The sequence below is a fragment of the Grammomys surdaster genome, unplaced genomic scaffold, assembly GCF_004785775.1.
Source record: "Grammomys surdaster isolate TR1022 unplaced genomic scaffold, NIH_TR_1.0 313, whole genome shotgun sequence".
Lineage (NCBI taxonomy): Eukaryota > Metazoa > Chordata > Mammalia > Rodentia > Muridae > Grammomys > Grammomys surdaster.
Window position 1 is genome coordinate 4,324,904 of NW_021604732.1, and position 15,973 is coordinate 4,340,876.

At 43.8% G+C, this 15,973-nt stretch overlaps 1 protein-coding gene across 2 annotated transcripts in view; it reads right to left on the reverse strand.

Annotated features, from left to right (window-relative positions):
* Rnf145 (ring finger protein 145) overlaps nucleotides 1-15,973 on the reverse strand; it is a 44,548-nt gene that overhangs the window by 17,011 nt on the left and 11,564 nt on the right. For both annotated transcript variants that reach the window (XM_028777656.1, XM_028777657.1), the window contains exons 3-4: nucleotides 15,856-15,964; nucleotides 4,574-4,665 (exon numbers count right to left, since the gene is read on the reverse strand). In XM_028777656.1, coding sequence (XP_028633489.1) covers nucleotides 4,574-4,665; nucleotides 15,856-15,964 — 201 coding nt within the window. The remainder of the gene's footprint in view (nucleotides 1-4,573; nucleotides 4,666-15,855; nucleotides 15,965-15,973) is intronic.

A 15,973-nucleotide genomic window follows, 5' to 3' on the forward strand; every position in this document is an offset into this window, starting at 1 on the left:
ATGTGCATGTGCACATACACGTGTGTGCCAGAGAGGGCCAGATGTGCATGTGCACAACACGTGTGTGCCAGAGAGGGCCAGATGTGCATGTGCACATACATGTGTGTGCCAGAGAGGGCCAGATGTGCATGTGCACAACACGTGTGTGCCAGAGAGGGCCAGAAGAGGGAGTCAGAACTCCTATAACTGGAGCTGGACTTATAGGACAGTAGTGAGCAGACAGATATTGGTGCTGGGAACCAAACTCGGGTCCTCTGCAAGAGCAGCAAGTGTTCTTAAGCAGTGAGCCATCATATCTCCAGCCCCATATTACACACCCATATCTTATTTATATAATGGTCAGAGTGTTTGAACTGTTCTGCGATCGACTCGCTCCGCTCCGTGCACTGCTGGCCCAGCTCCGGCCCACAGCAGGCACTGATATCACTTGCCAGGTACATTATGTTGAGTGTGTCTGTGTATCAGCACTCCACTTTCCCCATGTCATGTAACTACGAAGTACTTGCAGGAATAAGCATATATATTTGTGACAACCTTGCACTTTGATGATATACATAAGTGTAAAGTGGGGATGCTTCCTAATATTTACTCAAAGTGGACCGGACGATCTCACTGTGCCACCCACACTGGCTTCACATTCAGGGTCCTCCTGTCTCCTCTCCCCTAGGACTACAGGTGTACACTAGAAGCCAGGTAGAAAAAAAAAATACATTTATGGACACTGACATACACCTCCAGATAAACTTTAAGAACCAAGCCTTCCTCTAAAAAAGTTGAATGTTTCATATGAGAAATAAACATTTTAAAAGGATGAGAAACAGTCAATAAAACAAGTGTCAGATAGAAAGAATACAGAACAAAATTTAAAATTCAAAACCATTGGAGACAGAGATAATAAACCAGAAAGCCAAACAAAAGCACAGCTCCCTTCAAAGACAGAATGAGAGAGGATGGAGAGCAATGGAGAGAGGGAGAGAGCTGCAAAGAAGGAGGATCCAAGCAGAAGGGCGGCTGGGGTTCCAGAAGGAAGAGCACCCAGCAGAGAAGGAAGGGTCACCAGGAACTGAAAGAGGCTCGGGGGAAGATGGAGCGTGGGGGAGATGGAGCGTGCGGAGAAGCTATAGGAGGAAGCTGGTTTTCATCATAATTAGCCCATTTCCCAATGATAAGAACGAGAACATTTCCTTTATTAAATTACTCTAGATCAGAAAGTGAAAGCAGAAAAACAAAAGGCTCAGAGGAAGTGCTTTGGTGGCAGTGAGGAGACACCCTCGCCCTGTTTGTCTTCAGTGAGCTGTGCCGTGGTGCCTCGGTTTCCCTGGTCAGCAGGATGGAAACTCCCCCCAGCTCTGAAACCCCCGCATCCAGACCACCACAGGCAGGGCTCGCTCTGGCACTGAACACACTTCCCCATCTCCTTTGAGAGATCATGACTCAGAAGGCATTTTCTTCTCATGACAACTGATCCTTGCTTCTGCAAGCCAGTCAGTGAAATTCCCTGCAGCTCCAGGAGGTGCCTACTCCAGTGGTAACACTGAGTAAATCAAAATCACTTTGGACTCTATCTATACTCTCTGGATTCAGGACTCCACAATTAGAAAGGACTCTGGGAGGGCTGCAACCTCTGAGAAATCATGGAACATTTAAATGGTTCTGGTTTTTCTTTAAATGCACACCATTGCTGCTTTTTTGTGTTTGTTAGTTCTCTTTTGGTGGTGCTGGGAACAGAACCCAGAGCCTTGACCTGCTGAGCTAATGGTTCCACTACAGAGTTTTATCTCCAATCCAGAAGCTTATTATTACTGAAACAGGGGTGGGAATTTACTTTAAAATCAATGTGAGAAGAAAAACACCCTTTAGTATGGCACAGACATCATTTTCTTTCCTCATCAACTAGCTCTTAGTTAAACTACTGATAGCGAGAACACAACCAGGCCAGCTTGGACCAGAGCAGTCTGCCTCAAATGACCAAACAAATGAAATAGGATACAAAGAAGAACAAAGGGTGGGGGAGGAAGAGAAACGGTAAGAAAATGAGACAGTATGGTAAGGAGCAGTAAAGGAGGGAGGAAGAGGAGGAGAGGCAGCACAGTTGAGGGCCCCGTCCTCTGTAAAACAGCCAGCCTACACCTGGCAGAGCAGGAAGAGCTCTGCTCATTTCTCCTTCCACCAACCTGCAGCGTGGTGGGGAAGTGGGTCAATTCCTGTTTGACTGAATGAATAACGTTGTCTTTTCAGTGCCCTTCGAACTAGACAAGCCCAACTGGTCTTCTTCCCGGGGACAAATATGTGTGCCTCCAAGACTGACCTCATCACTAGAAATCCCTCATGCACAGCCTGGTAAGGCTGAACCCACTGTCTGGTTTCCACACTGAGCCTCTGAAGTTCAAGAGAAAGTACAGCACAGGTTTTTGACACCCTTCCCCAGGCTTCAGCCTACTCATCCTTTGCCTTTACAATTCAGAAGATGCAGGGAAAACCCTGTAAGGAATTTTCACTCCACACTCAAAAACTCAACAGGTCCATCACTGGCCTTGGATGTCACATCAGAAGGATAGGGGCTACATGCAAAATCTGCATTTTTTTCCTAGGAGTCTTGTTTCAAAAAGTAACAGGAAAGAGGTAAAAACAATATATTTTATAATATATCGTGAATCTTATCAGTACATATTAGAGATGTTTTAGACCCTCTTGCACTAAGTAGACCTTGAGTGTGTGTGTTCTGCACACAGAACACACCATGTGTGAGAGTGGTGTTTCCCAGCAACACATGGCTAAGTTCTGAACAAATACAGCTTCATCTGTGCTGCCTAGATCAATCCCCAGACACATGACCCTCTTCATGGTCCACCCCTGAGTCTTCTCTGTATAAAGATCTGGGCAATCATTTCAGAAGGCCTCTTTTTCCCTCTCTTTAATACGGTCTCACAGGAGGCTTGGCTTGAGAGTCAATTCCCTCACTTCCTGTTTGGGGTCTGGCATGGTGGGTGACTCACTTAAGACGGTGTCTATCTGCTTTTAAGCCAGCACTTCTATTTCTAACACTGTGGTTCAGTCATGTACAGGATTGTGTCTGACAATAGGACACTCACTTTCAACAGCAGTAAGTAAATCTGAGACATACCTAATCACTTTAGCCTGTCAAAGTAATGACTAGCTGTTTAAAAATTCATCTTCTCAGACACTTAAAAACCCCTTAAGAACCACAAGCCTCTATGAACTATTTTTGATATGAGGATAAACACGAATAGTAAGAAGCAACTATGTGAAAAACTTGACGACTTGAGTTGGATTCCTAGGCCCCACAGCACAGGAGAAAAGCAACTTGGCAAGCTGACCTCTGAACGAACGCGCGCACACACACACACACACCAAGGAATGAGTGCACAACACATGTGTGCACACGAACACACTCAATAAATGTAGGAAGAAAGGAGGGGGGAAGGGAAAAGAGGGGGGAGGAAGGGAAGGGGGAAGAAGGGGGAAGAGGGAAGGAAGGGGGGGGAGGGAGGGAGGGAGGGAGGGAGGGAAGGAGGGGAGGGAGGGAGGGAGGGAGGAAGTGTAGGGTGAGGAAGATGGACTGAGGGCGTAGCTTGGCTGGTAGAGTGCCTGCTAGTGTGAGGGGTTATGGGGTGGTTTTGTTGTTTTCTACAAAGGCAGTCTACCCAGTGTAAGGCCCTAATCCCATGAATTTCCTACCTATTATGCTAACCTTTTAATCTCCACCTGACAACACCTCTGTCTACTGAAAAGCCCTGGCTGCATCCATAACTGGATGGTGGTGTGAGACTCTGACTCCTGACCTCTTACCCCTTTCCCTGACTTCCTTTGTGCGGATTCTTTAAGACAAGCCAATTTTGAAAGACTGTGAGTCAGACCCCAGCCAGTGGAGAAAAGGCAGCCACCACCTGCATTGGACACATTCCAAGTGCCCTTCCTGCCCCAGTGTGCTCACGCTTGCTAGTTAGGTATAGTTTACTGTTTTACTCCTTTTGCAAAAGGAGCTGCGTATCCAGCTTCTTCCATTTTGTTCCTATGTTTCTTTGTGAAGAATTATATAATTACTCTTTGTTTCTAACATGAGCAAGTACAAATCCCCGAGTTCAATCCCCAGTACTGCATAAAACATCAGCATCAGGAGAGGAAATAGTGGTTCAAGGTCATCCTTGGCTACTTTGTGAGTTCAAAGCCAACCTGGGCTATGTGAGGTGCCGAGCAGTCAGAAATAAAGCAAGAAAGGGAGGGGGAAGAAAGTAAAAGTACAAAGAAACAGACCAAACTGGGCATGTGCCACCACTTGCTTATGAAAACAGAATCAGGGAGGTAGGGGTTTGAGGGAAGTGGAGGGAGAAAGTTTGAGCGCCCTGCCCAGGGTTACACAGCAAGATCCTGCCTCAGACAACCAACAAAAGAAATAACTCCAAAACAAAAAACAAAACAGTAGCTTCATCTGGAGAGTCAGTAAGTAAACTTCAATTTTGAAATTATTTTTAAATGACTTTTGAATCAGTTTTGTTTTGTTTTTTAATATCAAAAGACGGTAAACCCCAACAGTTTCCACTCCTTTACTTACCTATTAAGGCTGTGGTAAAGCGATTCATGGAGAGAGGCTCTAAATACATCGGTCCTTCGTAGGCAGACTCCAGTTCACTCCTTACGTAGTCCCTGGAGAAGAACAGGAAGAGTGCACTGCATGAGGGACAGGTGGCTCGGTCACCTGCTCTTACAAGAGCTCTCTTTTGACATCTGAGAAAGACTCAGATATGAAGAAGTATACACAGAGATGGACTTCATCTCATCTTTCACACAACAGAGACGGATGCAGCTGACCAGAACTGAACTCGACTCTTCAGAGATGTCTGCAGAAGCTGGACTTGGTGGGATTTTTCTTCTTCCCGTCATGCTACTCAATATTTCATACCCAGCAAAAGACCAGTTGAGACATCCTCTCTCAAAACTAAGGAACAGACAATGTCTAATGACAGGAAACTCTTCAATTGCTTCCTCCAAGGTCTGTCCTCAACCATTCCATCAGCTAGACATAAAACAACAAACTAGCTAGGAAACTATCCTCAGTGGTGCAGTCCTTCACACCTGTTCTTTCAAATCTACAGAGGATCCAGGACAATACTGTAATACCTATATTTAAAGAGGTTTTTGTTTTAATTAGGTGTGTATGTGTTTATCTGTGTGTGGGTTTGTGCCTGGGTGCAGTGCCAGGGGAGGCCAGAAGATGGCGTCAGATGCTCTGGAGCTGGAGTTAAGGTGGCTGTGAAGGTGGGAAGCACATGGGTTCCCAGTTAGAGAGGTGCCTGTTCTTAAGGGAGTCTCCAGCTCGGTGTTTACACCTTAAAAAAAAAACCAGATCGCATCAAATAGCACGTTCCAAATCTCATTCCTTCAGGATGGGACAAATAGCAAGCTTTAAGGACTCGTGTGAGAACTGTTCACACTCGGGAAATACAGGTAGGAAGCACAGGAGGGGAGAATCTTAACCTAAATCTCAGGTAGGACTGCCACGAGCCAGCCAAGAGAAGCTTTTTATATTAGAGACAGAAGTTTGTGGAAAATAACTCTTCCCCGTTGTTATTCACCGTACTTTGAAATACTTTCAATGTTTCGATTTTTTTTTGTTTGTTTGTTTGGTTTTTTTTTTTGGTTTTTCGAGACAGGGTTTCTCTGTGTAGCCCTGGCTGTCCTGGAACTCACTGTGTAGACCAGGCTGGCCTTGAACTCAGAAATCGCCTGCCTCTGCCTCCCAAGTGCTGGGACTAAAGGCGTGCGCCACCATTGTCCGGCTTCGAATATTTTTAATAGACTCAAATTCTATTTACTTTTTCTATGAAATTACTTCCAGTTAGGCAATCAGGTTGAATTCCTTTAGCATAGCATAGTCAGCTTGGAATGAGCTTTACATAACCAAACAAAAGAGGGTTGCCAAAAATCCAAACTTTAAAACTAATTTTTTTTTTAAAGAATAAGAACACTTTAGGGAATGATTAAAAGACCAGTGACTAAGTCCTTGGGCTATGGAATATTTTCCTTTATTACTCTCTGGTGTCTGTCCATAACACATGATGTACTCACATTTATACTCAAAGAAAAAAGCCAGAGTCTCAGAGGAAAGATTTTAGTCAGCGTATGTCAATGTCTAAAGGGACGCTTTTGTCACACTGGCTGTCTCAGCTGGGAAGAGCATATGATTGGCACCTGGTGGGTAAAAGCTAACCATCCCACAGTGTGAGCAGCAAATCTCAAAAACTTCAGTTCTGAATTAAAGAGGCATTAACATAACCTTTGCAAATAACACCTAAAATTCTGATCAACATTAACAACTATACACAGTTCTAGGGTAGAAGAGAAACAACAGGCATATACACGCCATTAATACTCACAAAACCTTTGAAACACTATTCAGCCAACAAATTCTGTCTAAAGGAGAAATGGCTGAATCTTGGCACTGCCAGGCCCCTGAAGCCTAGCTCTTTCTCTGTGGCCACAGCATATTCTGTACACTGGTCCATTTCAAATTTAAACAGGTGACAGGGAAACCCCAAGGGCAAAAAGCAGACTAAAGGTTGACAGCCTGAGGGGGGAGGGTGTGAGTGTGGGGGTTTGAACGTAACTGCCCATGGTGGTTAGTTTTAAATGTCGATTTGCCACAACCTAGAATCACCTAAAAAGACAGTCTCAGTTAGGGCCTTGTCCAAAACAGGTTGACTCTGGACTTGTCTGTGGGAGACTGTCTTATGACTGACTGACGACTGAGACGGGAAGACCCACCCTGAATGAGGCAGCACCTTGTCATAAGCCACACCCATGGGAGCAGAGGAAGCTGGCTGAAACCATGGGAGGAAGCATGTGTCTTATCTTTCTGCTCTTAACCATGAACGTGATGCTTTAGGCTCCTGCCCTGACTTCTCCACAACAGGAATATAGGCTAGCAAAACAACCCCTCCCCGACCACCCTGTTTTTATCAGATGTTGTGCACAGCAAGAGAAATGGAAGCAGACAACACTGGGGAGTTTCATTCTGAGGTAATGGATATGTGGGGATTATGTAAAGGAAACGGGTATATGGATGCACTCTGCCAGGTGAACTTCGTATCAACAGACAAGCCAGGTGAGCATAAGAGGCTCCTGGGCCTGGATCCGAGGAGAGAAACAGACTTTGGAGATTGCAGAACAGAGGACCCTGCTGGATTTGTCACTTACCATCCACGTGTGACAGTACAACTGCAGCCTCAACCTTGTCTTCTAGATCATCTCACCGCACAGAGAGACGCCAGGCGCTCACCCAGGCGCTCACCCAGGTGCTCACCCAGGCACTCACACTACCTAAAAGCCTTCTTTCAGTTTTTTTTTCTTTGAGATAGTGTTTCTCTGTGTAGCCCTGGCTGTCCTGGAACTCACTCTGTAGACTAGGCTACTCTCAAAGTCAGAGATCTGGCTGCCTCTGCCTCTCGAGTGCAGGGATTAAAGTCACTTGCCACCATGGCCTGTCTGCTCCAATGTCTTAAAAGTTTTGCTTGGTCTTTGACTTTTCTTATTTTAAATTCTAATATGTCATAAGAAAACTTACAAGGAGAAGCTGAAGACATAACTCAGTGGTGGGATGCTCACCTGGCCAGAACCGTAACTCAAACAGAAACTATTGCATATATCTGATGCCAGCACCCTACTGGCTACAAGCAACACCACTCTCACAATTAGTTACAGCTGTATGAAATGCTGTAGTAACAATGCAAATACGGTGATCCTCTCAAACTTTTGGAAAACAGGATTCTTAAGTTCATGGCTTTATTTAAAATGACCTCTTTGACTGTCTACATTGCCAGGTTCTTTTTCATCTAACTGGTTCTGTGTGCCCTTTTCTTCAACCTGAGTAGTGCTTGTTTTACTCCTGTCTTTGTAAGTTGTTATAAAAGCTAGGTCTATACTGCACTCCTTTGATCTCAAAGTCTTCTAACCCCTTTCACTACTTCTGTTCTTTTCCATGCTCTGTATACACATTACGTTGTCAGCTAAGGACCCTAAGGGAGGTCTACATCCCAGTAGAATAATCAGCCTTGGGGTTATAACCAGGACACCCTAACTAATTCCCTCCTGCCAATGCCTGCACTGCCACCCTCTAGGACCCCAGGCACGGCTCACTCCAAATGCTGCCACCTTTGATACTCCAGGTCAACCTATCCCTACTTATCACCCAGCCTTCTCCAGAGAGCAGCATAGGCCCTTTACCTCCCTTCACCTTCATTAAGTTTGTCTTTCTTAGGATAGGCCTTCAGAATCCATCTGGCTGGCTTTGGTAAGACAGCCAAGCCCATAAGTAGGTACACTCCCTTGCTGCCCCAGATGAACTAAGCTGAGCTTGTCAGAAGTGAAACCGACTGTGGCGAGGACTCAGCTCATAGGGAAACCACTGTGGAGATAAGACTTCTGGATAGGTTAGCCCGGCTTACCAATTGCAAGGAGGACTTTGTTAATAAACATCTCCAAGTCCAACTTATATGCACCTTCAGCACAACTCAGACTAGCATAGAGAACACTGCCAGCTTCCAGAACGCTCTACTTTACAATGTAAAGAGTGAGAAGAGGGAATGAGAAAGAAGGCCAAGGAAAGATGGGAAAGGGGTGGAGAAGAGAAGGGGAAATGGGAAAGAGCTGGAGACAGCTCAGTGCCTAAGGAACCTGCCATTGCAAGCATGAGGAACGGGGTTCACATAAAAGCCAGACAGTCAGGAGGGCACTTAGAACTCCAGGCAGAGAAGGAGGGGAACAAGCCATAAATGTAGAGCTCTGGGTTCAGCTGGGGACTCTGCCTTGGTAAATAAAAGCAAAGAGCAATGGGGGAAGACATCTGGTGTCAACACATTTGTCTCCATGTGCATCCAACCACACACACATGTGAACGGGCACAAGGCACACACGTGCACACCTCAAAACTCATGAGGACAACGACAAATTCATGGTACAAGCCAAGGAGTTCTAATTTTATCTGAAATGATCAGATGAGCTGCTCAGAAGGGACATTACCACTTTTCAATATGGAAGATTAAGTGGACAGCGCACTAAGCCATCGGGAAGCAAGCGCTCCTGCCATTCTTCTGGGAACCAGAGTCTTTTCCTCCACGGACCTTTTCCATTTATGTAACGTGTGGAATGCTGACAGTGAACCCAAGCACTACAACAACACCAGGACAAACCGAACCCCAGGACACTGCTCTCTAGTCCTCTGTGGGGGCCCCATCACCTTCAACTGGAACATTCTGGGGAGATGGGGAAGGGGTAAAGAATGTGTGCGATGCAGAGAAGCCCTCAAGGATGTCACCTTGCAATTAGAAAAAAAAAAAAAATCTTGCCATAAAGTAGTATACAAGCCATTAAAAGTAAATGAATAGCAGCCACAAAAATTAACAAACCCAGGGAGCTTACCATCACGGCTAGGAACTGAATCCTTTATGCAATCGCCTCTTAAATAGTCTGACGTGCTCCCGGAACAGCGCGGGGACAATCTGTACATTCTGGCCACTTACAGGAAGCTTTCAAAAGATGATAATTTCAAAGAAACCTAATCTACTTTCATTAACAAGAACAAGAAGAGAGCTCAAAAATCTTTGCAGTATGAAGAAAAAGTACCCACATAAGAGCCCCACTCAGGTATTCAAGCACCTGCAGTTAAGTACCTCATGTGTACACACACATGCACGCATGCGCACACCTACTATGGTCTCAGCACTGGGCTAGTAACTGCATACCCAGGAGAATTTTAATTATTCTCATACCTGATTTTTCTCCCCACTCCTTTCTTGCCTCCTCGAGAGATATTTATGGCTTAGACTTAAAGATGTCCAAAAGAAGAGGAAAAATATGTCAAAACTTTCATTTTACTCCTGTGGCAACTTAACCTTTAGTGTATGTATGACAATGTTCCACTTACGGATCCCTTAGAGCAGCAGCTCTTGCATAAGGGCAGCTCGGGTCCCAGGTGGCTCACAGTGATGTCTGGGGACATGTTTTGGCTGTGAGACTGCTCGGGAGGAGGAGTGCAGCCAGTAGAGGTCATATGCAGTCCCCACAACAGAGATTGAGTACGGCAGCACACGGCAGCACACGGCAGCACACGGCAGCACAGAGACGCCCTGATTACATTGTTGTAGCGTGGGGAGCTATTTGTTTCTATTTGGCATATAAACTCTTGGGGATGTTTTCTATTTGAAAGCAAACCCCCATGCCCATCCAGCCAGAATGAATATCATATACTTTACCCCTCTTTTGAAAGCCCTTTCTAGTGGGAACTTATTAAGGTCACATGTAAAATCACTCATAAATCAAGAGTTAAAAATACTAAAGTTTAACAGGGTTTTTGTTTGCTTTTTGTTTTGTTTTTTTGACAAAAAAAAAAAATCCCACATAATTATAGATGTGATTCATGACCACAAGCTCACAGGAACATGGACGGTTTAGTTCTGGATTGTCTCCACTTTAAAGTAGTTATCATTTGGAGATATATATTAACTATACCATTGCATGTGAAAAGCATAGTTCCACAATTTTGAAAATCAAGGAAGATGATCTTTTTAAATTTTCACCAAGTTCAACTAGAATACTACTACTCAGTATTTATTACACGCAGGACTGCTGGGACGCCTCACTAGGTAAAGGTGCTTGCCGCAAGCCTGACAATCTGAGTTTGAATCCAGCTGGTGGAAAGAGAGAACCAAGTTCAGAGTGTTAATATGATCTGTGCACGTATACTGTAGTGCATCACACGCTCGCACATGAGCACACACTGTAGTGCATCACGCGCTCCCACATGAGCACACAAATGGAAGGTTTAAAGCATTTGCATTACACTGAGTGAACTCACAGAAGTTCAAATATTTAATTCTTCTGTACTACAAACTGTCCCTACAGTCAAATTCCAAAGGTTTTTACTCACAGATAATTATCAGCAAGATATAAATAATTAACAACAACAAAAGACAGAAACCCAGCTTTCCAAGTGTTAAAATGTTCAATTTGGAAAATTAATATCAATAAATATCTTCTATGGCTATTTCTGAATTAGCAATTTAATTATTGAAATTGCCCAAATACTGAATCTCCAGGAGCAAACTGCACTGTGTCATGTCCTTCTGGTTGGGAGCCTGAGCCCTGAAGGGCTCCGTCATCACTCCAGTCCAGACACTGTGTCTTATTATAGCAGCCAAGGAGATAACTTAACTATTAAACTATCTGCTAGGGAACCTGTGTCCAGAATATATATGGACTTTACAGACTCAGTAATAATAAAGATAATCCAATCAAAACAACTGGCAAAGGGTCTGAGTAAACATTTTTTTTCAGATAAGATTTACATCTGGTAAATGAAGAGACGTTTAACATCATCAGCCAAGAGAGAAAGAATAAGGAATGGCCACCTCACATACGTGGCGAAGACGCCACAATGAAATGTTTGTTGGCAAGGGTGTGGAGAAACTGAGCCTCATGTGCTGCTGCTGACAGGAACAATGGACAGCACTGAAGACAAACAGTTCTGCAGCTCTCAAAAAAGACTAAACACAGAGACTGTACAGTTTAGTAATCCTGCTCTCCAAGGTAGGTGCCCAAGAGAAGTAACAGCGCCTATCCACACACAGCCAGCACATAGAAGTTCATAGTATAACAGCTCCAAAGTAGACGTTACCTAACTGCCCATCCGTGGGAGCACGGCAGGTAATAAACTGCACTAAAGCTACCCAGTGGACATCACTGGACAGAAGAGGAAGTACTGGAGCTACATACAGCTTACCGGGTTAGATGCACATCACTGCTTTAAAAAACAAAACAAACAAAAAAGGAGGGAGGGAGGAAGAGAGGGACAGGCAAGAAGCAGGAAAGGAGTCAAAATACTACAATGTTAACCAACATCTTAAAACTTAGAGCCGCACAAAGACCATGCTTGTACAGTTCAAGATAAATTAATCAAAAATAGACAAGACAAAGGCTAGGGAGATGAGATCACCTGCCACGAATGCCTGAGGATCAGAACCAGAATCTCCAACACCCACATAAAATGCAGACATGGCTGTGCATGTCCTGTAACCCTAGCAATGCAGGGGTGGAGACAAGCTGTTCCCAGCTCACCAGCCAGCCAACCTAGGTGAAGCACCGGGTTCAAGGCAGAGTGTTAGATCAGGATACCTAGAGCCTTGATCTCTGTTCACACATACAACTACATGGGGACAGGGGAGCTGATGGCAGCTTAGGGATGGTCAAGGGACTTATGGGAGAGGAGGACGACTTAGATCTCTTAGGGCAGTGGTTCTAGACCTAAGGGTCACGACCCCTTTAGAGGTTGAATGACCCCTTCACAGGGGCCGCATATCAAATATCCTGCATATCATATATTTATATTAGAATTTAAAACAATAGCAAAACTATAATTATAGAGTGGTAACAAAACAATTTTATGGTTCGGGGTCACCACACATGAGGAACTGTATTAAAGGGTCACAGCATTACGAAGGTTGGGAACCACTGTCTTAGGAGGAACTGGAAAAGTCTAATATCCATTGTGACCATAGTTTACACAGCTCTACAAAAGCACTAAGAGGCACTGAACTGAGATGCAGACTTTAAAGGCCTGTGTAAACCTGTGTGAAGCAACACACGAACCAGAATGTAAAAGCATTTTTAAACTTGGTTATTAAGGTGACATTGTAAATATTGGAAAGTAGTGAATTAAGTGACCTGCAATTTTAATGTGTCACTATTTTTAAAGTATAAACATCAACATTTGTATCTTAAAATATAGTATGTTCAAACATCAGTATTTGTTAAATGTGACATGTCACAGCTAATTCACGGGAAGTACATCTTTGCTGACCTCTGATGAGAAATGGAAAGCCAGTGAGTTACAGTGATAGAAAACACTAGAATACGTCCTATCTTCAAAGTCATCCAACATTAAAACTCTAAAGTAGGCACTGTCCGCTGCTCCCAGGCAGAGGCTTGCTACAGCACCATACTCACTGAGCTGACAAACTTGACCCTACAATTCTCTTTCGACTAATCATGTCCCTCCCTCAGAGAAGCAAAGTCAAGTGAGGACCACCCCTCCTTGCAGTTCTCCTGCCTGAGATTCCTGCTGCAGATCCTCAAGCGACTTGGGAAAATGAACATCAACTCGGATGGAAAACTGTTCTTGCCTACTATAAAATATCCAAATTCTTTGTTAGTGTTTGGTATGTTTTAGCTTTCTAATGATGAAAACATTTAAAATAAAAACCCTTATGCTAAAACTAAACAGCTCCAATGGTAACACCCTACAAAGGCTTTTTTTTTTTTTTGCACCCTTGAAGCTGTTCTAGGTCCCCTCCCACCCATTTTTCCTACATAACAGGATTTTGCCCCACTTAGAAATGGGTGTATTGGCAATAATGAAGATAAAAATAGAATTACATGTTTTGGGTTCTCACTACACCATTAAACCACATGGAAATGCTAAAGATTTCCACCCAGGATGATGACTGTAATAAAAACAGCAGTTTTGATAGCTCTACCTTGAATTCTGAGATTTTCTTGATTACTCTCTCTGAAAGGCCAGGATCATGGTGTGGCACAGAATGCTCACCATTTTAAGAAGTTAAGTTTAAAAAAACTAATAGCACAAGAAAACCATCACACAACACAACTGTGGTTTATCTTAACAGAACGTTAGTCGAACTTTTAACAAGCCTTACTGTCTGCCAGAACTGTGTTAAGAAATTCAGAGGCCCATTCACTCTTATCGACAACCCATTGAGGTGTGGAAACTAAGTCTTATCTTTCTGCTGCATGCCAACAGTGAAGCAGTGCATTACGAAACCTGTAATTAAAATGTATCCATCTAGTCACTCAGCCTTCCATCTAAGAATGAACTACATGGCTCCTAGGTGTCTAGGCACTCATTTGCACACTGAGACGGTAGCTCCAGAGCCCTGGTCCTAAACACAGTATATTCCATGGATGGGACTTTGATTTATTAAAATTCTTTGTTTAGTATTTTATCATTTATGGTGAGTAGCAAAGTATCTCCACTCTTGAATATGAAACAATGGGTGCCATCTGCCATTGCTCTGTGAGGTGGGTGCCATCTGCCACTGCTCTGTGAGGTCATGCTGCTCTCTCTGCCATGAAACGTAACTGGAAGCTGGTTTCCACTTACTGACACAGGGACACGATGCAGGGCACAACGTGACTAAGGCAACTGTCTCTACTTGAGGAACCAAGGTTGGTTTGAACACTGTGAGGATTCTAAGAAATCTGGTACCATATTTAAGTTCCAGACTGCATGACTCGACATCTGGGGTGGTAAGAATGGCAGAAGTTAAGTACACGCAATCCCTCCAGGTACCAGTGCACTCACCCAGGGAGGAACAGGGCAGACGGGCAGAGAGGATGGAGTGCTGAAGACACAACCTGGGGGCCTGAGAAGTGAGTTCATCAACTACCAAAGAGGGTGAGGCTGCTCACCCAGCCCAGGGGCCAGAAGCAAGGGACAGCACAGGTATCCACAGAAGCACAGGAACAGAAAGACATGGGAAAAAGCTGGGTGACACCCCAGGACACTAACAGGGCAGGTAACTGTCACTGCCTTAACCTTTCTGCATTTCCATAAAACTTGTCTACAATGAGCACTGCAATTTTATAACTAGAAAAAATTTACGATTCTAATCATTTAAAAAAATCAATTTCAGCCATATAGTATGAGATTTCTAGACTCAACTTCAAGCCAATACTAAAATGTGTAAGATCTTTATACCCAAGGCCACTGCCAAATCTTAGAATTCAGAGTGTATTTTATTACGGTAAGTACATGTCGATCAAGAAGTATGAAATTTAAGTTTCAAAAGAAACTATACCTGAAAATATGTACTACCCCATTACATTTATTACTTTAGGTTCAACTACACTCTGACATGTTTATCCCAAAAGCAGCAAACTCGTAAGTATGGCAGACTTTAGCTTTAACATTTTAGTCTCCCAGACACAATTAGTCCCACCAAGTAACTGATGTATCCAGCCCCCTACACTTCTACAACTTAACCCTGATTCCCATCATTTTAAATCGGTATCTTCAAAATGAAGACGGGACCAGCCGAGGTTGGGGAGAGTTAGGCTATTTCTCACTTTGTCTGTAGAAATTCTCTTCTCAGGTAATACAGAAGCTCATCTTTAAATATAACCTTAAGGCCTGTTTCCTGTCTTGCTTTCTCCCACCCCACAAAAACATAATCTCAACGTAATTTCAGCTATTAATCTTTAATGATAATATCTATGGGAAAACAAGTATCAAAAACAATCTGTGCTGAAACCTGCTGCGATGGTTATCTTGGCTGCCCGCTGCTGTGAGGGGTTTTTCTTAGTCAGATTACTTGAAAAGCTATCTACCCTAAAATGGACAAAACTGCCAGTCCAGATCCAAGGACATGGAAGAAGGAAGCGGTGCCCTTTGCCTGTTTTCCCTCACACTTGCTGGCAGGTACATCTATCCTGCTGCAGCAGCATCCTCCACAGATATTAGGCCAACTTCTTTGGGCTCTCAATGTAGAAAACCAGCAGCTTGACTACCTCCTTTCTACATCCTGTAACCCAATCTAACAAATCCCTGCTTAATACAAATACTCAATCCTTCAGTTCTGTTCCTTTAGCAGATCTTGACTCGCAACCTACCTAAGCCTTACCTTTGTAACAGTATTCATAAAAAACACTATATTGACATTAAAAACAAACAAACTAAAGAAAACAAAAAACAAACAAAAAAATAAAAACAAATCTGAGGAACTTTCAACTCAATCATACATTCCAAAACTGGGGTTGCAGCCTTACCTGGATATCTGATGTCCAGCATAGAGGAGCAGGGCAGTCAAAAAGTACAAATAAAGCTGCACCAGATGCTGCCTGGGCAGAGTGAGGAGCACGACACTTAAGACATAACCTGCAGCAG